At 36.9% G+C, this 27,798-nt stretch overlaps 1 protein-coding gene and 3 long non-coding RNA genes across 6 annotated transcripts; 3 read left to right on the top strand and 1 right to left on the bottom strand.

The window, feature by feature from the left end:
• Nucleotides 1–4: 4 nt before the first annotated feature.
• On the top strand, nt 5–6,777 carry LOC122326221. The gene is made up of 4 exons (XR_006247447.1): nt 5–212; nt 5,764–5,811; nt 6,329–6,418; nt 6,504–6,777. It is a non-coding gene; the product is annotated as an uncharacterized LOC122326221 (long non-coding RNA).
• Nucleotides 6,778–8,060: 1,283 nt separating this feature from the next.
• Nucleotides 8,061–10,725, top strand: LOC122326220. Of its 2 annotated transcripts, XR_006247446.1 has the most exons (4): nt 8,061–8,783; nt 8,917–10,228; nt 10,431–10,520; nt 10,605–10,725. It is a non-coding gene; the product is annotated as an uncharacterized LOC122326220 (long non-coding RNA). The 2 variants fall into 2 exon arrangements; XR_006247445.1 differs by lacking the exon at nt 8,061–8,783 and having other exon boundaries at nt 8,791–10,228.
• Nucleotides 10,726–14,234: 3,509 nt separating this feature from the next.
• On the top strand, nt 14,235–21,139 carry LOC122326208. Of its 2 annotated transcripts, none has more exons than XM_043220929.1 (8): nt 14,235–15,990; nt 16,079–16,144; nt 16,766–16,943; nt 17,107–17,262; nt 17,412–17,504; nt 17,587–17,739; nt 20,493–20,805; nt 21,008–21,139. In XM_043220929.1, the coding sequence occupies exons 3-7, from the start codon at nt 16,767–16,769 to the stop codon at nt 20,802–20,804; spliced, it is 891 nt and encodes a 296-aa protein (XP_043076864.1). In that variant the 5' UTR covers nt 14,235–15,990; nt 16,079–16,144; nt 16,766; the 3' UTR covers nt 20,805; nt 21,008–21,139. The 2 variants fall into 2 exon arrangements, with proteins under 2 accessions (XP_043076864.1, XP_043076865.1); XM_043220930.1 differs by lacking the exon at nt 21,008–21,139 and having other exon boundaries at nt 14,235–15,320; nt 15,930–15,990; nt 20,493–20,812.
• Nucleotides 21,140–23,181: 2,042 nt separating this feature from the next.
• LOC122326210 lies at nt 23,182–24,186 on the bottom strand. Its single transcript, XR_006247440.1, has 3 exons — nt 23,943–24,186; nt 23,675–23,764; nt 23,182–23,323 (listed from the first exon to the last, which is right to left on the bottom strand). It is a non-coding gene; the product is annotated as an uncharacterized LOC122326210 (long non-coding RNA).
• Between the last annotated feature and the right edge of the window lie 3,612 nt (nt 24,187–27,798).

Below are 27,798 nucleotides of genomic sequence, written 5' to 3'. Positions count from 1 at the left end.
CCACCGCATCGCACACATAATTTTATTGAACAATCAATCAGGGTTTTATGTTCAGTGTCTCAGCAGAATATGAGACCAACATATGGAAGAAACTTCAGAAGATTCCACTAAACCACTAAAGGATGTAAACCAAAGGATGTACTTTCCATAAATTCAGGACAAGAAGACAGCAGCAAAATTTGGTAGTGACTGAGGAAACAGTGAAGTGACAGGTTTGTTTTAATTAAAATAAACAGCTTGTTCTGCTTTTACAGCTGTTTATTTATTATTTATAAAGCATGTAATAAATGTGCTGCAACAATATTAGCTGAGACTCCTACTAATTTAACATATAGTTAAAGAATAAGCAGTTGCTTAATTTATAAAATGGTGTAATTATTTTTAACAATTTTATTTGTTAATCACCTATTTTTTTATTTTGAATAAATTTCACATGGCAAGTCTTTGGAGGACTTCCATTAGATTCAATTCAATTCAATTCAAGTTTATTTGTATAGCGCTTTTTACAATGGCTATTGTTCCAAAGCAGCTTCACAAAAGCAAATTATTACATAACAAAAGCAAATCATTCCACAGACATAAGCAAGTCACCACACAACAGGATGCATTACAAAACAGCAGGATGAGTTACAATGCAGAAAGTCCAAGATAGAATTAGTCCAGACAAAAGGTTGAGTTTTCTCGACGTCATAATAACAGGAAGGTCATCTCTCACTGGGTCCACTGGAGAGGCTCGGTAGACTAGATGCCTGGGATGTACATCCCGAGGTGGAGACAAAAGGATAATTAGAGTAGCGGCCATTCATACTATTGGGAATCACGATGTACTGTAGCATAGGTTTATGTTAATCTTTACAAGTATGCTTTGCTAAAAAGATATGTCTTTAGCCTAGACTTAAACTGAGAGAGTGTGTCTGATCCCCGAACATTTGCAGGAAGGTTATTCCAGAGTTTGGGTGTTAAATGTGAAAACGCACGACCACCTTTAGTAGACTTTCCTATACGAGGAACTACCAGGAGTCCTGAGTTTTGAGATCTTAAAGAGCGTCCGGGTTGTAGCTTGACAGAAGGCTGGTCAGATAAATGGGGCTAAACCATTTAGAGCCTTGTAGGTCAGTAACAGTACTTTATAATCAATTGAAATGAACAGGCAGCCAGTGCAGGGAGGATGCAAACTGGGGTTATATGATCATATTTCCTTGTCCTGGTAAGAACAAACAAGAGCGTTCTGCACTAACTGAAGCTTGTTTATTGAAGATGCTGGACAACCTAAAATTACAGTAATCCAGTCTAGATGTCATGAATGCATGAACTAGCTTTTCTGCATCTGAGAGAGAGCTGTGTCAAGTTTAGCCTCCATTTCTGAAGATGCAAGTAGGCAGATTTTGTAACATGAGTGATATGGTGTTGAAGGACAGGTTGCTGTCCAATATCACACCCAAGTCTTTAACTGTCGGTGTAACGTTTATATCAGTGAGATCCAATAAATAAAAGACGCAGCCTCGGTCGGAGGATAAGAGCAGGATAGTGATTTTAATTAATGCGGTTTCTGTGATGGTATGTCAGAAACCTGACTGAAACTCCTCAAGACATCATTCATCTTTAAGAAGGAGCATAGCTGCGCTGACACAACTTTTTCTAATATTTTTGATATAAATGGGAGATTTGATATCGGTGTAATTAGATAGTTCATTATAGATGTAAGTTGTGGTTTTTTGATCATAGGCTTAATAATTGCTAATTTGAAGTTTAAGACCTAATGATAGGGAATGTTAATAATATTTAGAAGAGGTTCACCAGCTGCTGGTAATATATCTTTCAGAAATTTAGTTGAATAGGATCTAATACACATGTGGCAGATTTAGACTTAGTGATTAGTTTATTTAACTCTTCCTGTCCTATGGTTAGACTGTAACTGAATTTGCTGGGTACTGAGTGAGGCTGGACTAAAGGGACAGTTAAGGGTTGAATTATTTTAAGTCTGATATTATCTATTTTATTAGTGAAGAATTGTATGAAGTCATTGCTACTTAACTGAGAGTTGTGCATTTATTTGACCGATCATTTGTTAATCTAGCCACTGTATTAAATAAAAATCTCGGATTGTTTTGGTTGCTTTCAATGATTTACACAAAGTCTGGCTGCTTTTAGTGACTGTCTGCAAAGTGCACATAATGTCCTTGTAGGCAATTCTAAAAACCTCTAGCTTAGACTTCGCCATATGTCTAGTGAACCACAGCTGAGAGAGTGTGTATGACTATTGCTCATGGTACACTTTTATTCTCTCTAATCTGTTTTAACTTGATGGGAGAGACAGTATCTAATGGGAGTGAAGATACTGCACATACTGCTGGTCATTTGTTCAAGATCATCTGCTTTGGTCAGGTTAGCCATTGGTCAGATAGATCTGGTAGGTTATTTGTGAATTTATCTACAGTGTTGGGATAATGGTTCTGTGGTAGTTGGACAGAGATGGCCGGTTAATCTCACTTACAGAAAGTTTATAGGATGAGGAAATGATCAGTGATTACACAGAGGTAAGATATCTAGGTCTAAAACATCGATGCCATGCGAAATAATTAAATCTAATGTATGCTTACAGCAGTGAGTTGGGCCGATTACATTTTCTTTAGCCCAAAAGATGTTATAAATTTGAGGAAAGTAGCTCCTACTGTATTATTTGGGACCAACATGAATGTTGAAATCACCGATAATAAGTGCTCTGTCTTTATTAATTATTAAGTCTGAAATAAAATCAGCAAATTCCTTAAGAAAATCTACATAATCCTGGTGGTCTATACACAGAGATAAGAGAAAGAGATAACAGAGATTTCTTTGTAGCATCCATAAAGCGTAACATTAAGATCAAGCAGTTCAAAAGAGTTATAGCAATTCCAGTTCTCTGATAACATTTGGCTCACGATAATAGCTCCAACACCTGTTCGACCTGCGGCGGGCCTCGTTGCTTATCATAAGTACCCTGATGGAGTTGACTCATTTAAACTGATGTAAGTTAGGTTTCAGCCATGTTTCAGTCAGGCAGAGCGCGTCAAAACTTTTGTCTGTAATTAATTCATGTACTATGAGAGATTTCTACGCCAGTGATCGGATGGTGCACCATTTTTTGTGAGTTGTGGAAAACAGTTGTTATGGTAGGCTACGTGTCACGTCTCTGGACTCTTTGTTTATGTTTTTGTCGTGTGCCATGTGCTCTGTGTGCCCTGCCTTTAGTTCGTTAATTGTCATTGTCATCAGCTGTGTGTAGTTAATTTAGTCCATTTAACCCGGTGTATTTAAGTCCTGTGTTTTCAGTTCCGTTTGTCCGATCTCGTCCATAGTTGCGTGTGATTTTGTTCCGTATATCTGCCTGCCTGTATGTATATCGTTTACTTTCATTCCCGAATATGGATTAAATACTTTATTGTTTTCATTTATATTCGTTGTTTGCTTGCCTGCCTATCACACCCGTGACAGAAGATCGGACCGATACTATAACAAGCTTTAGCGCGATAATTTCTTTTATTTTTGTTTGTCACTGTATAAATAAAGTGACTTTCATACCTCCTGCTGGAGCAAGGGATGTTTGAGGAATATACCCGCTATTTGATTCTCTCAGCTTTTGAGACATGATGCGGAAATCAACTTTTTCAATCAGGCGCAGCTGTCCGGAGCGGTCCTCGAGAGAGCATCGCCGCTTACGAGTGGGTGCTGGTGTCGTGCAAATCGTCGATGACCGTTGCGCTGGAGGACACCGACACCAGCCCCACTCAGGATCCAGAGCCCAGCTCAGCCCTTCACCGCATGGTCGAGCCCAGCCTGAGCCCACCGCTGACACGGGGCAGTCAGCGCACACCACGGACCCATCGCCAGAGACAGCGACAGAGCCGTGGAGCAACAGGACCCAGCCGAATACATCAGAACATTGCGTTAGCCAGCAACAGGGCTCAACGGTAATGCGATTTGACTGCAATAAGGATGGAGCTCCGTACACTGCACATCGGCTGGGGTGAGCTGGTTTATAGGGCTGCTGGATCAAAACTCCCTCCATTGCCCGCACACGTGCGCGCTCCGCTTGCTTAGTTCTTGCGTGCGCTTAATTCAGTGCCCGCGCCACGCGCGCGCGCCCGTCCCGTTCCAGTGCCCACGCCTCGTGCATCCTCCAGTGCTGGCGCCGCGGCGCTTCCAGTTTTCCCTCCTCCCACCTGGTCAACGCCACCGATGGATCCCAGCAGCCCCTGCGCTCACCTCAGCTCACCATCCAGAGCTCGCCACGGGTCTGCCGGTTCCATCGCCGCCGAGGTTTTTGATCCTCTGCCGTCGCAGCCCATATCGAGACCCAGACTCCTCCTTGGTAAGACCCGCCGGCTCCCCCTGGGATCCTAGCTCCCTCCTCTCCACCGTGGTCCGTCAGTCCACCAGCTTTTCCATCGTTCAGGCTCCGCCTTGGTCTGTCGCAGACCATCCGTCGACCGGGATATCTCTCCGGCTTCACTCGCCCCTCCATCCCACCGGCTCTGTCAGGCTCCTCCTTCCCTCCGGCTTCACCCTCAGTCCTCAATCGCTTGGCCACGCGCCTTTCCATAAATTCATCGCCGAAGACTGCGGCGCCGCCTTGGACCTCCAGCGCCTCGACGCCACAGTGAAGCTGACAGGTTTGTTCTCCGCCTCAGTTCCTCCACCACCTGCTCCGCCGCCGTCGGTCGGCCCCATGGATCGATGGCTTCCTCCTCCATGGCTCCTCCCTCCGTCGGCTCCACTGTGGACCACCATAGCTGGGCTCTGATCTCCTCCTACCGGACTCCTCCTGTCTTCTCCTGGCTCCTCCCTCCGCTGTTCCTTGGACTGTCTGTTATCCCTCCTGGGGGGCCGTCCTCCACCAGAACCTCCTCCCAAGATTTGGTATCCCCAATTTAGTTATTTTGAATAAATTTCTTTAGGTGCATGACGCACCTTCCGGGAGGACTGTAATAGATCTCTGGACCTTTTTTATGTTTTTGTGGAAAACAGTTCTTATGCCCTGCCTTTAGTTCGTTAATTGTCATTGTTAGCTGTGTTTTAATCAAAACATTTAATTACTTAAGTCATTACTTTTCAAAAAGATTTGATAATATTGAGCATAGTGAAGCTTTTGATTTTGTTCATTTGTATATCTGCCTGCCTGTATGTATATCATTTACTTTCATCCCGAATGTGGATTAAATACTTTATTGTTTTCATTTATATTCGTTGTTTGCTTGCCTGCCTATCACACCCGTGACACTACGTATACCGTGGTTAATATTTTTGATCAAATTTTTAATTGCTCAATTATATACTGCTTTTGTAATTTAGGATTATTTGAGTACTCAGTTGCTATTTTTTTTGTATGTAACAATGTCAGCATTGTTTATCTGTCAAGATCGTCAAAGTGCTGTTACCACTTAAATTGAGGCAATTTGAATATTATAGTTGTGAATATTATTAGTAGCACATAAAGTTTTAAAATGCTTTATGTACAATTTGTGGTGTCTTGGTTGAAGTTCTAGTTTGGAAACCTACGAGGCCCGATCCATGAGTTATTGTCATGACAAACAGAAATTCTTAATAACCTTAATTTTTCTTTCAGTAACTTTAGGGGCAGGGTCATAATAAAACATGCAGTTTAAACGAATATGACTTTTGAGCTGTTCAGGTCTTCATTACGATGGTCAAAAAAAAAAAAAAAAAAAATCACACTCTGGATTGAGGTCCTGCTAACTAACGTTTATTTGCATTTGTTTTCAGGATACAACAGACTGTCTCCCTCATCAACCCTCAGTGGGTCAAATTAAGGTATTTTTTTGTGAAGTGATTTGTATTTCTGTATGAAATCTGAAATAATTTACAATTAGGATCATTGGTTAACATTAGTTGAACTAAGAATGAGCATGAACTAAGAATGAACAATACTTCATCAGCATTTCTTATCAATCAATCAATCAAAATTTTTATTAATATAGCGCTTTTAACAACACAGGATGTATCAAAGCACTTGTAAAAAAAGCGCAAACGCACAGTATAAAGAAGAATACAGTGATAGGGATGTATAATGATGAGATTTAACAATTTGTTAAATGGAGAGACGGCCTATGTAATCAATTTGATGATAATTGCTAGAAATTAAGTGTCCCCAACAAAGCAAGCAGGGACCTCATCCCAAAAACCTTGGGAAAAACCAGACTCAGTTGGGAGATCATCTGGTGATCTGTCCACGGTGCGCATCTAGGTGTTCTGGTCTCTGATGAACATAATCTCTGGGTAAATTCTTAAAATGAATTAATGACATTGATAAATGCAATGTTATATTTAGTCCCCTGTCCAGTGTGTGGAGAACCCTGAAGGATCAGGTGGAATCATAATAAACGACCAGGATACGTTTGCCATGAACGAACAACACCCGGTAGGTTTACATGCTTTATTATTTCCACTCCATAAACCAAATAACCAGTGTCATATTATATTAAAAGACTGTTTTTATTTTGCAGGTGGCAGTTCTTCTCTCTAGAGGTTAAAAGACCATTTCTGTTGTAATGGCAAGTGAAGACAAGAAGGGATGCTTCCCAAGACCTTAACGTCTTACCCTTTATACTTCAAATAAAATAATTTTACCATAATCTGTCTTCTTTGCCTTTCAAATGATCTATGTAGCAACTTACAGTAGAATGTCAATATGAATATGTCCTCTCCTGAATAAAGAAAGTCTGTAAATTTATTCATTTATGATTTAATGCCATGTCAGCAAAAGTGGCTATATTCATGGAAAAAAGGAAACATTTCAATATCACGGTTCAGTTGTATAGATAATTTTAAAACAACTATAACAGTTTATAAACAAATAAATAGTACAAATATCATAAAATGTGTAATAAAAAAAATAACAAAAACAAAAGTGATAAGAACAATTATATTCTTTCAGCTTAATGCATTTTGTTGAAGAAGAGTTATTTTCAAAAATGTCCCATTGATTATATTTTCTGAATAAACAAGTTAGGAAATCTGTGAAAAAAGGAAAATCCAATACTAAACAACATTTAGTACACTAGTGTCCAATTTAATGCTAATACAGAGAGCCAATTTCACTTTTTTTTTTTTTAATAGCGAGCCATAATTAAACCATAAGTAGCCGCAAGTGTGACAACAGGCCTACAAACTTTACATTTAAAAATTAGCAGTCCTCCCTACCATAAGTCTACACTTTAGCAGTTTTTTTGTAGCATATATTCATGTTAATTCCAATTAAAAGAAATTAACTGTAGTTCAAATTTTCTGTTAGTTGAACTTTAAGTTCGGTTTTGATCCATTTAAGTTAACAAAACTTTCCATTTGTAAAAGAGGACATAGTATTGAGGCCTATGTTGCCTATATTGAGGAGTTTCTTTCATATTGCTTGCTACCTTTTACCTGGCAATAATGCATTGCTGAGGGACTGCTTTTGGAGTGAGCTTGACCTGGATATCAGCCTCAATATGCCTGATGAAGTTTCAGGTTGGTCTCTCTCTCTCTCTCTATATATATATACACACACACACACACAGGTGCTGGCCATATAATTAGAATATCATCAAAAAGTTTAATTATTTCACTAATTCCATTCAAAAAGAGAATCTTGTATATGATATTCATTTACTACACATAGACTGATATATTTCAAATGTTTATTTCTCTTAATTTTGATGATTATAACTGACAACTAATGAAAATCCCAAATTCAGTATCTCATAAAATTAGAATATTATTTAAGACCAATACAAAGAAAGGACTTTTAGAAATCTTGGCCAACTGAAATGACTGGCCAACTGCCTGAATTACTGCAGCAATGCAGCTTGGAGTCGATCAGTCTGTGGCACTGCTCAGGTGTTATGAGCCCAGGATGCTCTGATAGTGGCCTTCAGCTCTAGATTTTCTATGGGTTAAGGTCAGACGAGTTTGCTGGCCAATTAAGAACAGGGATACCATGGTCCTCAAACCAGGTACTGGTAGCTATGGCACTGTGTGCAGGTGCCAAGTCCTGTTGGAAAATGAAATCTGCACACAACATGCCATGCTTTAGCCAGAGTCAGCACCTGCCAGAGCTAATCCACCTACCATCTCATCTGCCAGAGTTGCCCCTCGCCCTGTCCAGTTTCCCACACCAGAGCCTCCATCCATTGTGGAAGCCATGCCAATGTCTTCAGTCACCATGGGCGAAAACCCAGAGTTTCTGATTGTCATGGACACCAAATCAGAGTTCCTGGTCGTCAGGAGTGTTGCATTTGAAGACAATAAGGCTTTCTGTTGGCTTTTGAGTTTGTTTTTCCAGTTTGGTGGACCTACCATTGCGATTTGTGAGAGCAGCTGAGTTCAGAAGCTCTTGAGTCTTGTGGCAGAATCAGACCTTTGAAGATTCAGCTCTGTGTTAAACTTCTATACAGTTTCAATTTTCATGAAAGAATATGTATATTTTGCCCCTGAAGTTGACATGATTAGATTAATTGATTCAATGATTGATTAAATTTCAATCATTTGGGTTTCAGTTTAGAAATGTTATGTTTGACTGTTGATAATGGTTTAGATATGCAATTAAACATTATAACATTAGTTAGCTCTACAGTTAATAATGCACCATTTGTTACAAGGATCAAAAGTGCATTTAGTGTTATTTTATGGGAAGTAATCAGAAGTAACTGCTCATGTTATTTGCTTGCTCATTCTCAGTGGGTTGTTCTGTGGGCTTTTGGTTTTTGATCATACTGCATCCTGTGCATGCATATATAACAGTTTCATTTGTAGGTAACCACCACATCACACACACCGTTTTATATAACAATGTTACTTAATTTTTTTTTTCTGTACTATGTTCACATTTATCATGTTGATTATGAGACCAAAAGGAGATAAACCACTACTCTATAAATTCAGAACATGGCGACATCAGCAAAATCCGGCTAGGACTGAGGAGACAGACAGGGAAGTGACAGATAAGTTTGTTTTAATAAAATAAATAGCTTAATATGATTTTATGGCTATTATTTGTAAAGCTTGTACTTGGCATGTAATAAATGTGCTGTTAAAAAAAACAAAAAAACAAACAAACAATATTTAGTTGCTAAAATAAAAGTTTGTGACTGCTAATTCTGTCTAAAAATAATTCTCATATAAAACATTTAATATATAGTTAAACAATATGAAAGTTGCTTAATTTATAAAGTGGAGTAATTATTTGTTACAATTTTATTTGTCATCTATTTTTTATTCATATAAATTTCATGCTGCTAGTCTTTGGAGGACTTCCGTTAGAAACCATTTTGTTCTCAGATTGACAGTTGTTATGGTAAGCTACGTGTACAGTATTTTTATCAAAACCTTTATTATTCAATTGTTACTAATAAAGAAGATAGGATAATATTGAGTATCTATTGAAGCTTTTCATATATGTAACAATGGCAGCAGTGATACATTTAGGTTGCTACAAAAAAAAAAAGAAAAAGATTGTTAGTAACTTCCGTTAGATGGTGCACCATTTTTTGTGAGTTGTGGAAAACAGTTGTTATGGTAGGCTACGTATACCATGGTTAATATTTTTATCGTAATTACTCAATCATTACTTTTAAAAAGATAGGATAATATTGAGCAACTATTGAAGCTTTTTTTATATGTAACAATGTCAGCAGTGTTATCATTTGGGTTGCTACAAAAACGTCGATTGTTAGCCTATTAGCCATGTGGCTTCTGTAAACCGCTGCATGTCACATCTGTGATTAGTCTAGGGTCTATAATTTCCTATTATTTAAAAATTCAATTTTTGTTGCCTTGTTTTTGGCCAATTGTTCATCTGTCGAGATCACTCTTAACCAATTAACTTGAGGTATATAATGAGGCCTTTTGAATATTACAGTTGTGAATAAAGTTTTAAAAATGCTTTATGTACAACCTGTGGTGTGGTGGTTAAAATTATGTTTAAAGTTTGGAAACCTACAAGGCCCGATCCATGAGTTATGGTCAAGATAAACCAAAAAATTCTTAACCTTAATTTTTTGTTTTTAGTAAAGTCAAGGCAGGTCTATGATAAGTCATGCAGGTTAAACGTGAATTTCTTCTTTTGGAGGAGTTCAAGTGTTTATTATGATGGTAAAATCATACTCTGGATTGAGGTCCTGCTAACTATTTTTACATTTGTTTTTAGGGTGCTTTACACTGTATCCCACAACAACCCTCAGTGGGTCAAATCAAGGTATGTGTGAAAATTGATTTACATTTGTGAAATGGTTTGTATTTCTGTATGAAATAAGAAAATGGGTGGCCGTAAACAATAATGCTGAGAGTAAACGGCTTACAATAGTGCTTCTATTTGGCAGTTCTAGTATAGTGTTGAACCTAACAGATATTTAAAATTCTTAAAAGTACTTAATGACATTAACAAATGCTATATTTAGTCCCCTGTCCAGTGTGTGGAGAATCCTGAAGGATCAGGTGGAATCATAATAAATGACCAGGAGACGTTCTGCATGAACAAACAACATCTGGTAGGTTTACATGCTTTATTATTTCCACTCCAAAAACAAATGACTAGCCCCATAGTTCATTAAAACACTGGCAGTTTTCTGCAGGTGGCAGTTCTTCTCTCTAGAGGTGAAAAGACCAGTTCTGTTGTAATGGCAAGTGAAGACAAGAAAGGAATGGCCCTAACATGTCACCCTTTATACTTCAAATAAAGAAAACTTACCATAATCTGTGCCTTCTGTGTCTTTAAAGAAACCGATGTCGTAACTTAGAATGTCAATATGAATTTTTTAAGTGCTTATACTCATGCTACAGACTAAGTCAGTGATAAGTTTCTTTCACAATGTAAATGTCCTTTGCTTGGATACTCTATGTAATTTATTCATTTGAAGAACTGTAAAAGGTGAAAAAAATTGACCACATCCGTGAATAGCCTCCTTCATAGAGTTAACAAAAGCTGTTAAAAGCTGTTATTGTGGATGTGACCTCTAGTGATGAAAACCTACATATTGTGTCTTTAAATACCTGAACCCGACGTGGACACAACTATTATTCGAACGTTGGACCGGGACAGGGCTGGGAGGACAGATCAGAGTGCACCCAATCAGCACAGCAAACTGCTATTAACAAGCCAAAAAAACAAGTTGCAAGGGGAAAAAAAACTCTTCATTTTGCCCTCCCAGTGTACTTTCCCATTTTGTAATTTGCTAATACATCCATTTTGCCATCAGGAGTGGATGAGGCTTACATGAGTGAAGGAACACTGTCATGCAAATAAAATATCCTCAACAAAATGTAAGATATTTTGGATGACAACTGGGAGGCTCGTGACTGTCCCATTGACTGCCAGGTCACAAGAGACTGTCAATGCTCTTGAAAAGTATGAAAGTGTGAATACTCCATATCAATGGTTCTACCATAGTGTTATGAAGTAACGAAAATACTTTTTATATTGAAATAAAACTATTTAATGCATACCTGCCTACTATGGAGCAACTGATGACAAGCCGTTGAATTATTAGAAAAGAGGCCAGATGTATGTAGCATTATCCCTGTTGAAAAAACAGCTAAAACCAGCATAAGCCGGTTGGCTGGTTTTAGCTGGTCAGCAGGTAGTTTATAGAGATGTTTTGGCCTCTTCTCAGCTGGCCAAGCTGGTCTTAGCTGGTTTAGGTTTTTCTATCTTAGATTTTTCCTTGATTTCAGAAAAAACAAGCCAAAATTAAGTAAGTATTTTTTTCTTCAAGTACACTAACAGCATTAGCGTATACGTTAATGTGTTTGCAATCTCTGAGGGAGAAAGAGCAGAGAAAGATATAGCGCTTTCCGTACATAATTGCACAGCTTAGAACGTTCGCCAGTCAATCATATTCAAACATTCAATGGATCTGAATCTGAATAACTGAAATAAACCTCGCTTATTGAACTAGTTTTATGAAACAGCCTGGTGTGTCTTTTTTTAAGTTAAAGAAAACAATACAAAACATATGCTTAGAGCTCTACCCAGTGGTCATCCTATGAAACTTAAAAAGGAGGAATTCTCACGAGACAGCTTGATTTAAATAGCTAATTCTGTTTTGAAATATTTTTATCGGTGCTCTGTACTACTAAAACAACAAAGTAGAGTATAAGAAAAAAGAATAATAAATTAAAATACAATACATTTTTAGAAAATAATAATCAGGTTGCTGCCCACACCACAAAAAACAAACAAAAAAAGGCTAATTTTCCAAATTCGCTACAGTTAAACTGTTGAGTATTACAATTTTTAATCCATTCAGCCAAAGACTACAGAATACAGAAAGACGTGTTACTCGTATAATTTAAATAGGTAAAAATACAACGCTTAACATGGCTGATCAATCACAAAATACCACGCCTTCTAAAGCACGGAACGCCATGGTTTTCCCCTCGCTCAATCACGAGTAGTCTGGCTGGCATGTTCATTCATCAAACAATAAAACGTCTTCATTCTTCATTCATTTATTCAAAAAAAGTAGCAAAAGTCAAAGCGCCAAGATTTTAAGTTGTACTGCCAGATCTGAGCGGTTGTGAGTGCCGACTTGTGGCTGTACAGTGAAACTAAAGTAAAATGCAAATGTGACAGGTGTTGTAAGTATTGTCTGTTCGTGCAAATGTTATATTTGATGATATAGAAGACAGTGGCAACCAGAAACACATTGTTCCAAAAAAAAAAAGGGTTTTCATTCAGCAGAAGAAAGAAGTCCTTATAACAACACAGGGTGAGTAAATTGGTTTTCTTCTTAACTACTCTGTGCAAAAATAAAGTATGGTGACTAATAGGAGTCAGAAACGGTCGGATCCATTTGCACTTTCTTTAATAAGGATAGTCAAACAGGCAGGGAATCAACAACAGTAACAGGGATGTTACGGGTAAAGGCAGAATCGTAATCAGGGTCAAGCAATAGTCGAGGCAGGCAGGTAATTTCAGAGTCAAGGTACACAGGCAGAGAGTCAACAGGCAGTTAAATGATAAATAGACCAAGGTAAACACAGAAAGACAGTAGCAGGGGGAATAATGCTCAGAATTACCAGCCGGGGCAAGGGTAAGACTACGCAACGTTAGAGTGTGAGATCAGCTTAAATAGCTAGTTTAACAAGGTGCACCAGTGCACGTAATCAGACTAGGGTAAAGGCATTATGGAAAATGCAGTACAGAAAGTTAGTACTCCAGAGAGGGTTCTCCGGTGGACATCGGAAAGAGCCACAGAGGTACGGTTCATGACAGTGACATTTTTATGTTGACGTGTTGCTGTTCAGAAACAGCAAAGCATTTATACTAGAAGTGCTGAGGCGAGTTTGTCAAGTGTATTACATCAATTTTGTGTTTAATTTGAATTTTGTTTAAAGTTGCAAGTGCCAAAATCACACACAGTGCTGACTGACTTCGCACTGGTGGGTGCTGTGTAATCTGATTGACTCTTAAAGAAACTAGGACATGTGAAAAGAACAAGCTGCTCCCAATAACACCTAGGCAGACAAAATCAGTGGAATCTGCAAACAAATGATGGTAAAGCTTTACTCAGTTCTCTGAGCTATTCTTACAACCATCAGTGATTGTTTAGATCAAGCAGGTGATTGTAGCCCCCAGAAATGTCCGCTCATACAAAAAAAAGAAAGAGATGCCGAATGCAGGATTTTCAACAAAAACTGCTAAGTATTTTTTTTTTTAACTTAAAGTTTTCATTTTAAAAGTACATGTTTCAATTGCTTCAACCGTCAAGCTCATTCAACCGTTATGACTGAATAAAAAAAAAAAAAAAAATATATATATATATATATATATATATATATATATATATATATATATATATATATATATATATATATATATATATATATATAAACTTACATTATATTTATGCTTTATTTTAAATATTTGTTGTTTATTAATTTATAGCTTGACTATAATTATAGAAGTGCAATTAAATGGTTATTGGTATTTTTAAGTTTGTTATTTGTCTTAAATTGCTGTTATTTGAAAGACAATGTATTATATACATTTAAATGGTATTTGGTTTGTGTTGAATAAAGCACACATTAGTCTATTAGTATGTCTAGTGACAAAATAAAGCTAATATGGAGTTTAATAATCAACATTTATTGTGCACATTTAGTGCAAAGCAACATAAATGAAAATTTAATAAAAAAAAAATTAAGGCCTTTACTGTTGTTTTGAAAAATGAAGAAACTAGGAGAACTACAGAATTTAGCAATGAATTTTCCATACAAAACAAATGAAACACTGAACAATGATCTGGTAAAATAATAATGAAAATTATACAATTCGTTAAGAAGAGTGGACTTAGAATATAGACATCACAATATACACATGAAATCACTTTCACACTCCAGCACTTTAGGTGGCGGTGTGGCGACCCGCCAGTAAATCCAAGAAGAAGAAGAAACTAAATCAATCAGACTGATACAAATAATGTTATTTTTTTTTTAAATCAAAATTCAAACGCACATATAAACTGCGTGTTTTTATAAAGTCAGTCGGACTGAACGTCAAAACATCCTGAAAAAAAAACGACGTTCTCAACCTAAAGGAAGCGGAAATTTTGTGTTGCACATTTTATATTTTGCATATTGTACATATTTCTCTTTATATCTGTCTTGTCTTGTTCGTGTTGCACTGTAGAGTTTTTGTCACTAAAACAAATTCCTCGTATGTGCAAACCTGGCAATAAAGTGATTCTGAATTTGCTGTGACGCAATTTGCATATTGGGCGGCAAAATTTATAAAATGCGTTAATGCTGCACATGTCTGAAATAGATAGTCGCGGCCGCGCCATTAACTGGAAATCATCCTAAAACGAACAGGTACGTGTTCATCCGTTTTCATCCATGTTATTCGAAACAATAATATCAAACTTTTTCATGATGTCGGTTGATACTAATGTGTTATAATGACAGAATGCACGATTTTAAGCCTAAACGAGATGACCGCGTCATTAAACCGCAAACGAGCAAATAACTGTTAACTTCACTCATCTATTCATTTGCATCAATGTAATTAGAAACAATATTAGCTAACAGTTTTATTATATGGGTTGAACGTAATGTGTTAATGGAAGATTGCACGATTTTAAGCCTAAAATAGATGACCGCGCCATTAACGTTAACTGAATTAAACAGCAAAAGAACAACTTTTCCGTCCATTTGCATCAGTGTGATTAGAAATAATTTTAGCCAACTGTTTTTTATGTCGACTCATACGGATGCATTTATGACAGACTCCACGATTTTATGTCTGAAAGAGATCACCACGCCATCAGAATTAAACCTCAAACGAACAGGTATGTGTCCAAGTTTGCACTTGTTTGTTAGAGTTTAATAAAGATTTAACTCACTGTACTACTATCATCTTTGCACTCTGTGTTTGGTCTTTGGTTGCTAGAATGGTATGGTTGTATGGCCAATAATTTTTAGTTATTCATTTGTTTCTTTCAGAACCACACACATTGTATAAACTCCAATAAGTAACCAGTACATAAATCCACCAATAGAAACCAGTACAGTCCCTTTGAAGGAAAAGTCCACGTTTTTTTTTTAATTGTCATTTTATAACTTGCCTAGAGAAAAACACAAGTTTGACTATTTTTGAGTTCAGCTAATCTCTGGGTCTGGCCGAGGCACTTTTCTTTAAATCAAAGTAGCATCTTGCTCAAAAATGTTTTAGTACACTGTAACTACAGAAATGTGAAGCTTTACATTTTAATTTAAAAACATTTAAAACTCATTGTTTTTTCTCTAGGGAAGTTGTAAAATTAGCCTACTTCCAAAAACGGGTAATATTGCAATATAATTAATACAGCAATAATGTTGTCATAACACATGATTTGTAACATTAGAATATGGCAACACTGGTGATGCACGTGCCTTGTTGACGCTAATGTATTTGACAGAATGGCAGATTAATACCTGAAAGGGATCACCACGCTATCAACTGAATTGAACGACAAATAGGTATGTGTCCATCTATTTGCATTGGTGTTATTAGAAACCATATTAGCCAACTGCTTTATGTAGGTTTATACTTATGTATTTCTGACAGAATGCACAAATTTTATGAATGAAAGATCACCACGCCAACAACTCAAATCAAACCTCAAACAAACAGGTAAGGTGGATGTTCATGCATTTGCATTATTTTGATATATATATATTTTTTTGGTCTGTTGATACTACTGCTTTTATGAAAAAATAGCCATTAGGGCTGGGAGGTGCATTATTAGAGATAACGTCGCAGTAATTTTGAGGACCATATAGAAAATTGCAAATTTAGAAAATTTCAAATTCAAGCATACTTGCCTAAACCTTTGTGCCAAGCCTCCAGTATTGCCCCTTATTATTTTATATATTTATTTTATACATTTGCATTTTACTTTGTAATAGCTTTTCTAAATTGTTTTTTTTTTTTATGGGGTTACAAGAAAATCTGAATTATTGTATTTAAAAGAAAATACAAACATTTAGATATGTGGAAGTGTAAGACCTGTGAGTTTTCAGCATCTTCTAGATCTGAATTGTTGAAACATTACAAGTTAAAGCATAAACACTTTGGCCGAAGCCAGTCATTCCCATGCATGCATTCAAGTTGTCCTTGTTCTTTTAAGACATGGAACGCTTTATTGGTCCATCTTAGTAGAGTCCATGCAAATCAAGATCCTGCACAACCAGAACTGACTAGGGATGAAGTTAACTTTTGTCCCTCATTTCTTCCTGGTGAAACTCCTGACAGCATGGAGCAAATAAGAGTCTCCCTTCTTTCTGAGGTTAAGAAGAAGAACAACAACGAGCAAACTCTGAGAAGATTAATGGACCTATCATTTGCATTGAGAAGACAAGAGGTTGTCAAAGAATCTCTACTTATTGTTGACTTTATGAGCAGATGGCCAGCTTTGTTCCATGAAAATGAGGTAATTTACCCTAATGTCTAAGTGGGATTTTACATAAAATTAAATGTATAAAGTGCTAGTAAGTCAAATAAAATAATTTTACCATATAAGTGAGAACACATAGGCTAGCTAGCTAGCTTTTTGGGCATACATTAAAGTTGTGTTTTTATCTTTTGTGTTTTAGGTTTGTGCTGAATTTGCATGGATAACAACTGTTGCCTTAATTTCAAAATTCTTCTCAAAGCTTGATGAACACACTCCAAGTCTTCTGAGGATATTTGCAAAGAGAGGTGGAGCTCAAGGGCGAAGGATAAAGAAACTTCTTGTACCACTTACAAAGGTATGATAACTGCAGAAATAGTTTTTCTGGATAAATTAATGATTTGTTTCTCAATTATGACTTGTGTAACTTGAAAATGTTTATTGGTCCATATTAATTTTAGCATCTCACTCTTATTGGTACATGCTAATTTTCTTTATTTTCCCTAGTGTGCCTGCATTAATGTTAAGAGGGAGCGTGTCCTCAAAGCCCTGTTTGTCTACCGAAATGAGGATTCTGACAATCTCATCAAGGAGTACATGGTATTATTGCCTGAATTTTTGTACAATATTTTGTGTATAACAATACATTTTGTATTATTAATGCATTTTGTTCTGTTTATAGGATGTTGATTTTTCCATCGCTGAAACTGCACTCAAAGAAGTGGTGATGGGCGTTTTTGTCATAAGATGTGAAGGAGGTGAAGGATGTGAAGATGAACCTGTGGACGTTGGAGTAGTTCTTGAAGGAGTGACAGCACTAGAAGGGCTTGGTAATGTAAGTACTGGCATTGCTGATTGGGTTAATATATGCCCTTAATCCAAGTTATTCAAAGGAGCTTCGATACACCTTTGAACTCGACACAAACTCTCCACCAAAGTTCAAGCGCTCAAGACCAAACTTTTTACACCCTGAAACCATAATTGTTTTTGTGTTAAATAGTCAAAGCAAGTTCATGTTTCATGTTCACACGTTTTAATGCCTTTTTTTTGTTTTTGTACAGAAGGGCATATGTAAAGAGGAATAGTTTCCTAAAAGTAATTTTTTTTTTTTACTTGTCCTTTTAAACTATTTTTGTTTTTAACTGATTGTTTTAATGGCTTCTGAGTGTTCTTGAAAGTCGTTTGAATGAAAATGTATTTTAAATCGTTTTCAAAGATGTTCCACATAGCACACATTGTATTTGCTTTATTTGCTTGTCCTTTACAAAAATTATGCAGGCACATTTTGAAATTGGAATAGATTTACAAATTCAGGCTGTTTTTAAGTGTTGTTGAAAGTGATACCTGCTGTAAGTTTTTTTTTCTAGTAAAAAAGGATTTTTGAACACTGAACAACAAAAAGAAAAAAAAAAAAAAAAAAAAAAAAAAGAAAATCGCTTAAACACGAAATAAGGTGTTTGGACCACAAATGTAGGCAACTAGCAGTGAACTGGGACACTTTTTTTGAAACCTCTTTCTCAAGATCACAGTTCAGTGATTTTATTTTACAGACAATACTGTGTGTCTGTAGAATGCTAAGAACCTCTTTCCAACAATATTTGAAACTCAAAATGTGTTTTGGAGTGAATGTGACTGAAATTAACTAATATAAGTCACAAATGTTTAACAAAAACCAAATGCGCACACTTTGTTTACCATTGCCTTGGGAAATTTGAATAAATCACATTTTTGTAAGGCAACCTCACTTTTTCCTTTTTGCTCATTTATAACATACAGCGGGGGAAATAAGTATTTGACACATCAGCATTTTATCAGTAAGGGGATTTCTAAGTGGACTATTGACACAAAATGTCCGCCAGTTCTAGCCAACAAGCCAAGTAATGAATTCACATAAAGAAATCAGAGCATTTAATTATATAAGTTGAGTAATAATAAATAAAGTGGAATGACACAGGGAATAAGTATTGAACGCATGAAGATAACAAGGTGCAAAATGGCATAGAAAGCCAGGAGATCACCTGAAATCCGTCAGTATTGATAGAGAAACCCTGCCCCTATCAGTACTAATTGATATCGGCTGCTTTATGATGGCCTATAAAGGCTTCTCATTATCCAGGAGGCAGACAGGAAAGACTTCATGATGGGCAAAATCAAAGAACTCTCTCAAGATCTTCGCAATCTTATCATTGAAAAGCATTTTGATGGGAATGGTTATAGGTGCATTTCCAGAATGCTGAATGTTCCTGTGAGCACTGTGGGGGCCATAATCCGGAAATGGAAAGAGCACAAGTTCACCATAAACCGGCCACGATCAGGTGCTCCACGTAAGATCCCTGTCCGAGGAGTCCAAAGAATAATCAGGAGAGTTCTACAAGAGCCAAGAACCACTCGGGCAGAACTTCAGGAAGACCTTGCATCAGCAGGTACTGTTGTTTCAAAGAAAACTATAAGCAATGCACTAAACCGCAATGGCATCCATGCACGCTCACCATGCAAGACTCCATTGCTGAACAAAAAGCATGTTGAGGCTCGGTTAAAGTTTGCAAAAGAGCATTTGGAGAAGCCTGTGGATTATTGGGAGACTATAGTATGGTCAGATGAAAGCAAAATTGAACTTTTTGGCAGTCATTCTACACACCATGTTTGGAGAAGAAATGGCACTGCCCACCACCCCAAGAACACCATACCAACAGTTAAGTTTGGGGGTGGAAGCATCATGGTTTGGGGTTGCTTTTCAGCAACAGGTACTGGCAGACTTCATATTATTGAGGGCAGGATGAATGGAGAAATGTACCGGGACATTCTGGAGAAAAATCTGCTGCCATCTACCAGAAAGCTGAAAATGAAAAGAGGGTGGACATTTCAGCAAGACAATGACCCCAAACACAAGACCAAGGAAATAATGAAGTGGTTTCATAGAAAGAAAATCAAGTTGCTTGAATGGCCCAGTCAATCACCTGACCCAAATCCCATAGAAAATCTATGGAGAGAACTGAAGATCAAAGTTCATAAAAGAGGTCCAAGAAACCTTAAAGATTTAAAGACCATTTGTGTGGAGCAAGAATCACTCCTGAGCAATGCAGACGACTGGTCTCTCCATACAAGAGGCGTCTAGAAGCTGTAATCACCAACAAAGGCTTTTCTACAAAGTATTAAATAATGTGTGTTCAATACTTATTCCTTGTGTCATTTCACTTTATTATTGCTCAACTTATATAATCAAATGCTCTGATTTCTTTGTGAATTCATTACTTGGCTTGTTGGCTACATCTGGTGGAAATTTTGTGTAAATAGTCCACTTAGAAATCCCCTTACTGATAAAATGCTGATGTGTCAAACACTTATTTCCCCCGCTGTATAGTCTACTCTTACCAGCTTGAGAAAACAATGGTATTTACTGCTTTTTATAAAAAACATTTCATTTTATATATAAAAGCAATATTATGACATCATAGAGGAGTTTTGGAACAGTGAGAGGAAATATATAAAGTGCGAGACTCGTCTGCTCACTTTGTGGCGAGTTAGAAGTTTTGTTATCAACGGTGTTTAAAGTGGGTTTTCAATTGTTGATATTATCTGAATTTACAGAGTATGGGACAGCAACAATCTCGCAGAGATAAAGTGAGGGTGTTGAGTGGCAAGAGGCAGGAGGCCAGGAGAGACCGGAGAAAGAGACGAGACGAAGAAGTTTCAGAGGTTTGCCTCTTTCTTCTCTTGTATGTCTCGTCCTGTTCTGTAGAGAACAATGATCATCAGCAGCCTCCTGCCAATGTTCCTGAAGTGCTTTCCGCTGCTGAGGACCAGCCTCGAGATCTGGACGGTCCAGTCAGTCCATCAGCAGATGAGAGGGCACCACATCTGCTGAAACAGCTGGACTGTGATGAGATTACAAGGGTTTAGGGTGAGTTTACTGTCATAATCCAAAATATAACCTACACATGCTATTCTTACAATATATTAGTTTAGATGTATGTGTGTAAAATAAATTGCATCAATGAATATACAAGTACAGTTATAGTGGCACAAACAATGTTACAATACGTTTAGAATAAGTATGGCCTGCCTATAACTATCATTCTATTTCAACAAACCACATTTGCCAGAAATACACCATTGGCAAGAAGATGGGGGAAGGAACATATGGCTCTGTGTATGAAGGGACCTGCTGTGAGGACGGCCTTCAGGTGGCTGTGAAATTCACAAAGACTGAGCCATACATACACAGCAACGAGCCGTACATCAGACTTGTAAGTGAGCTACGCTCTTTTTGTCAACTCCTGTCAGTCATTGTTCACTGTTTATAACTTTCTGGATTAATGTTAGTCACTGTGTACAAATAATCAATATTTCAAAGAGTAGGGCAAAATCCTAATTTGTGAAATGACTTCCATCTAACCATCATAAAAAACATCAAGATGCTGAACCCTCTGGTCTACATAGAGACTCTGGAGGTGAAGCGGATTGATTTTGGCTATGGGGACCTCCTGAAAAGCACACTGTACAAAACCTAGAGTGGTATGTATTATTTTTCAAACCTTGTGGGACCAACATCAGGAATAAAGCAAAAAAACATGCAGTGCTAAAGAACACATTTAGACTTTGTGACAAACTTATTCCTCCAGGGACACTGAGGTACTGCCCTCCTGAATATTTTGATAGGGGTAAGTACCATGGGAAACAGGCAACAGTGTGGTCATTGGGAGTGCTACTGTTCCGCATGATCACCAGACTTTTCCCCGAGAGCAGCGATATCAGTCTGATGCACACTGATATCTGGTCCCAGCCAGGCTTCTCCGATGGTGAGATCTTCATGTTTAACAATTTGATTAGACACAACTGCTTTATAAAAGAGGTCTTTGTGGATAAGTGAGGAATTGTTTTTATGTTCCAGCTCAGAAAGTGTAAAGTTAAAAGGTAATAGTCAGAGATCTCTTCATTTTTGTGCACAGAATGCTGCCGAGTTATCCAAAGATGTCAGAAGAGCAATCCGGAGAAGAGGCTTCATTTGGAGGAGATGCTCTTCCATGACTGGTTTAAGATACTGCGTCCGCGCAATTGTTTTAAAGATTGATGATGTTTTTTAGTTGATGGTTTAGTTTGATTATCTTAATATGGATATCAGGTAACTTCCAATACCTGCAGTAACTCATATAGTCAACTACTCGCCTAGGGATGTGTAAATAATGTAAATAGTGTAGTCTTAGTTTAGTTAGCGCTCCCTCACTCCAGTCTTAACGTCTTGCAGGGCTGGCAGGACTTTGTAGTTTCTGGCACCTTGGCTTGAGGCAGCAGTTTTAGCATCTTGCGGAACTACTCGCCTAGGCATGTAAACTGTAAATAACTAATTAATACCAAATGAACTAAGTTGGTACAGCACCATCCAATCATATTTCCAAAAATGGAGTCACCTAGAGCTTCCAAGAGCTCTCTTAACTAACTGACAGAGTTTTCTCAGCTACTTTGGGCCCAACATGGCACCCTTTCAGAGCTGCCCTGGTCCCACAGCTTCTTGTCCAGGCCTGAAGGTTTCTGCTCCTGCAACCCCAGAACCTGCAAAAGTTTCAGAGATCTATCTTTCCAGTTGCGTGGATGCCATGAAGGTTCCTCCCATGATGGTGTTGATATTCATGCCACGGTTGCCAAAAAACCTCCAGTCAAACAGCCTCAAACTTCTTTTCATAGCCTCAGCCAGAGCTAAAGCTGCTCCAGTGCCAGTGCTCCTGTCTCAACCTCCCTGGTCCTAGAGGTTCCTGCTAAAGCTGCTGTAACCCGTGACACCCGAATTTCTTATAAGTTGTCTAGCAATGAACCAGTATATGTCAGAAGAGTAGATTCGTCCAAGGAGAGAGATCTTGCAACAGCAGCGAACACTCAAGAAACAATATCACTTCAATATATCAATTCTCAAAGTAAGTTGATATTTCTTGTTTGTTCTTCCTTTGTTAACAGCTAATTCACACAGTTGACGGTTAAAGATGTTTGTGATTAACCATGTTATCAACCTTCTCCCTTATTTCACCGAATCGTTCTTAAATTTGTTCTTAGTTTAGTTACTCAGCACTTTGAACATGCATCCATAAACCTCAAAAAAAGCATTTGAAAGGATTACACACATTAATAAAAGTACATTCAGTCTGAACACTTGTACACAAAATGTACCCAGAGTCCATATTCATAATGATAGTCCAGGGATTCAAGAATTGGTGAAATCCACAGTCTCTAAAGTCTATTCCGAGATAGGAAAAGTGATATGAAATCCCTCTCCTACCATTCGAAGTTGAATACGTTCAATTTCTATGTTCTTTTAAAACAGGAATGCTCAAAGGGTCCGGTTAGCAGGCGGCTCGCCAGTCCAACGCCAGTCCAGAAAGGGTTCACACTTCACTCAATTTGCATCCACAGTGGACCACAATCAGCAGCTGAACATCAGCAAAGCATCAAACACAACAAAACCAAAAGAGAGGAAAAAACGGCCTTGAAAACACAAGGCCAAAAGAACAATTAGCGCTTTAAAATGTATGCATTAATTTAAAAAATTGCCAAAAATTTGACAATTTCTTTAAAAAACAACAACCATTTATATTCCTCTGTGTGCTAAATTTCTTTGTGTTATTTCTCTAAATATTCCACTTAAATCCTTTAAATTATCAGTGTTTTTGTCTCTATTTAACTCTTATGCCTCTTTCCATCATTTATACCAAACAAAACGAATATTTAATTTATGAAACAGGACTTTGAACCACATTGTAATGAAAATAACATCAACTCACCCAGGAAACTCGTTCAAATGTACATATGATGTAGGGAAATCCAGATGGTAAATGAAGATACACTGTCAACGTGCTCTTTTTCTCTCTATCCTTTGTTAGAAAATAAATAAATAAATAAATGTCACATACTACGTTAGCATTATGCTAACGCTAAAATAGTGTTCGTTTAGAATATCGCACCAGTTCAAAACTTTTCTGCGGTTACACAAGTATGTAGTTTCACCTTACTGATGCATAACGATATATAAACATATTAAATTGCTCTTACGTCTTTTCATATTCACTTCTGAAGCACTGAATCTCCAGGAGCAGCGATGGACATGTGCTCCCATCTCAAGTTCACGGAAAAAAGATCTAGAACATTCTGCGTTGCAAAACTGCCGCGATCGCCGAATTGACGTATTGACGTCACTCCTAAAAGCGATTTCATTGGATACTACTATAATCCTGCATATTTTATTTTTATATATTTTCACAAATAGCTAATTTAATCACGGGCATATATTTGTTCTGGCTGCGTTTCTCTATTTATATATATATATATATATATATATATATATATATATATATATATATATATATATATATATATATATATATATATATATACTTTGATCTTAATATTTGCTCTATTATTCTGTCTCTGCTACGACCCACTAGTAAACTGGGTTACACTGGTCTGGCTCGAGAAGTTTCTGTCTCGACGGCATCAGGGGATCCTTTTACATACCCAGTGATTCTTGTCACTGGTGTGATTCCTCCTAAATACTTTACAACCCAGTGTAACATTAAAACACATCTGTAAAAAAAATTGTCATCTGTCATTTTATTAGGGAAATATATGGCAATCTAGAAATATTTAATAATTGTGAATATACTTTAATTCTAGAGAGGTTAAGCCTCATGTTTTAATAATATTTATTTGTCACTGCGAATGTACATTTGATAAGTTCACCAGGTAAGTAATGCCCGGTAAGTAACATCTCAATAAAGCAGTACTTTTACATGTTATTTTCACATAAATGTGTGTGAAACTATGGCTAAACACAGACCTTATTTTTTTTCAATACAAAATATTGGCATTTTGTTGTAATGCTAATAGCCGAATGACATACAAATGGCTCATTTCCAGTGAGCGGTATGTTATAGAATTATGTCAGTTTTTATTTTCAGAAATTGTGAATGGTACCAAAATAGTGAACCACCTTAGTACGGCAATGGGTTCCAAAACTGTGGACATAAACTCACTAAAGAATCTTGATTGGTTGACTATAATTGTCACTTGAGATACAATGGGATCCCCTTCCTTCGTTCAGCTCTGCTTTCCATGGCTTATATATACTGTATATCAGAGTGCAATTTAAACAGAGTATTTTAAAAAAGTATATGTTTTAACCCAGACAATAGTTCTTCTTGGGGACTTTATTTATAAAGATGGCCTTTGTTTGAAAAATTAAATGATAAATGCATACTACGTTAGATTAGAGTTTAGAGCAGCCTCAAGCTATGTTAGTCCTTCAATATTTGCCTCTGGTTCTGATTCTGGTTCTGGTCCCTGTGCATAGTGATTAAACATAAAAAATTATTATTTAGTTATTTTAGAATTAGTTTTGGCCAGTTTTATTCAACAGGCATTTGTGGTCTTATGCCGCATCTATTATTTATTTCTGGTCTTGTAAAAGCGATTTCATTAATACACTAAAGTTATATTTAACTTTGTATATTTATTTTGAACTTGACTGTAATTGTCACGGATCTGCCAGGTTCTGCCACCACCCAATTACATCGATCATATTCACCTGAGTTCTTGTATGCATGAAATGGACTCTCTATGAAGTATTTTTGAATACTTTTGATCTTAATATTTGCTCTATTATTCTGTCTCTGCTCGACCCACCTCCAAGCCTTTACACTGCTCTGGCTAAACAAGTTTCTGTCTGTACGGCATGTTGGAAGATTTTACATACCCAGTGATTCTTGTCACTGGTGTGATTCCTCCATAAATACTTTACAACCCAGTGTAAATAAAAACACATCTGTAAAAGTGAATCATCTGTCATTTTATTAGGGAAATATATGGCAATCTAGAAATATTTAATAATTGTGAATATACTTTAATTCTAGACTGTTGAAGCCTCATGTTTTAATAATATTTATTTGTCACTGCGAATGTACATTTGATAAGTTCACCAGGTAAGTAATGATGAGTAAGTAACATCTCAATAAAGCAGTGGTTTTACATGTTATTTTCACATAAATGTGTGTGAAACTATGGCTAAACACAGACCTTTCCTTTTTCAATACAAAATATTGGCATTTTGTTGTAATGCTAATAGCCAATGACATACAAATGGCTCATTTCACATGAGCAGTATGTTATAGAATTATGTCAGTTTTTATTTTCAGAAATTGTGAATGGTACCAAAATAGTGAACCACCTTTTTGGTATCCTTCTGTAAAGGCAATGGGTTCCAAAACTGTGGACATAAACTCACTAAAGAATCTTGATTGGTTGACTATAATTGTCACTTGAGATACAATGGGATCCCCTCCTTCGTTCAGCTCTGCTTTCCATTTTTATATATACTGTATATCAGAGTGCAATTTAAACAGAGTATTTTAAAAAAGTATATGTTTTAACCCAGACAATAGTTCTTCTTGGGGACTTTATTTATAAAGATGGCGTCTATTTGAAAATTTGATATGCTGATTAGAGTTTAGAGCAGCCTCAAGCTATGTTAGTCTTTCCAATATTTGCCTCTGGTTCTGATTCTGGCTCTGGTCCTTGTAGTGATTAAACAAAAAAATAAAATTAGTTTTGGGCAGTTTTATTCAACAGGCATTTGTGGTCTTACGCATCTATTATTTATTTCTGGTCTTGTAGTTGTGGCTAAGCACAAAGTTATATTTAACTTTGTATATTTATTTTGAACTTGACTGTAATTGTCACGGATCTGCCAGGTTCTGCCACCACCCAATCGCATCGATCTCCTTCACCTGAGTTCTAACTAGCCACACTTGCACCTCACCAGCACGTTCATCAAGTGCATTATATAAGCACACACCACAGTTCAGTCAGTGTCTGGGCTTGTATGCATGAAATGGACTCTCTCCTATGAAGTATTTGTGAACAACTTGCATCCAATCAGACAGTTTCTATTATTAAACGTCCCAGGAGAACTTATGTACTATGAATGAGAACTGAAAGTCTTCACATGAACATGAAATTTATTACATTAAGTGCTTATGTTGGCAGATACACTAACTTTCCACTCCATATTTTTAGGTATTTCAATATCTAGATATGGATTTGAACTGGACTGAAAATGTCTGGGAAAATGTACTACTATTTTTGAACCTGTGGATTTTGGTGAAGTTCAAGCAGACATTTTCATTTGCTAGTTCTCTGCCAGAAAAAGAAAGGCAATTCATACTTGGTGTGCATAGACACTGCATTAATAATAATATTTTCTAGAAAAGGGCAAGGGAAACAGCAGCTCATTTGCATTTAAAGAGACATGCATGAAAACTACCTGCTTCCGCTTCCACTCAGATTTTTAAAATGGTAAATAAATAAATAAATCTGTGAGGTATTTTCAGCTCAAAAACATTCTGGGGACAAAGAGAAGTTATATGCATTTTGCAAAAAGTGGCCTTAGGTGATATCTATATCATTTTAATTTGTTTTAGTAAAGCTGCACACTCAAACTTTTCCCTGGTTTCTAGCAGGGTAATAAACAGGATTTAAATTTGATGATGATTTGGTTTACAATGTATTTACTAAAAGACTGACAAAAAAGAAAAGAAAAGAGAATAGGCTTTATAGAAATTTGTGTGAGATTAAAATTAGAATAATAGAAGATTCAGTTTATTCATTTTATTAACCCTTCTGGATAAAGAGAATTAATGAAAGCTAGTTTCTGTCTAAAATGGATCTGGCGAATTTGGAAATTTCCAGTGCTTTTGCTTTTTGTCTATAAGTTTTGTGACATGTTCATGCCCATGGTCTGCAGTTTTCTTCCTTTTCTTTCTTTCTGAATTAATCATCAGCAGAAAAACAATGTGTGGTTAACCAGCACTCTGCATAGAGGCGATGCAGTATGATGTTCCAACCTACTTTCAAA

Source organism: Puntigrus tetrazona, chromosome 21, assembly GCF_018831695.1.
Source record: "Puntigrus tetrazona isolate hp1 chromosome 21, ASM1883169v1, whole genome shotgun sequence".
In the NCBI taxonomy this organism is placed as follows: Eukaryota; Metazoa; Chordata; class Actinopteri; order Cypriniformes; family Cyprinidae; genus Puntigrus; species Puntigrus tetrazona.
The sequence above is the reverse complement of the archived record's forward strand: the minus strand, read 5'-3'. Positions and strand labels throughout refer to the sequence as shown.

Coding starts and splice junctions, on each gene's coding strand:
- LOC122326208 (XM_043220929.1), top strand. CDS start 16,767: ATGGAGCAAATAAGAGTCTCCCTTCTTTCTGAGGTTAAGAAGAAGAAC. Junction 17,263..17,411: donor TTCTTGTACCACTTACAAAG/GTATGATAACTG, acceptor TATTTTCCCTAG/TGTGCCTGCATTAATGTTAA. Junction 17,505..17,586: donor ATCTCATCAAGGAGTACATG/GTATTATTGCCT, acceptor TTCTGTTTATAG/GATGTTGATTTTTCCATCGC.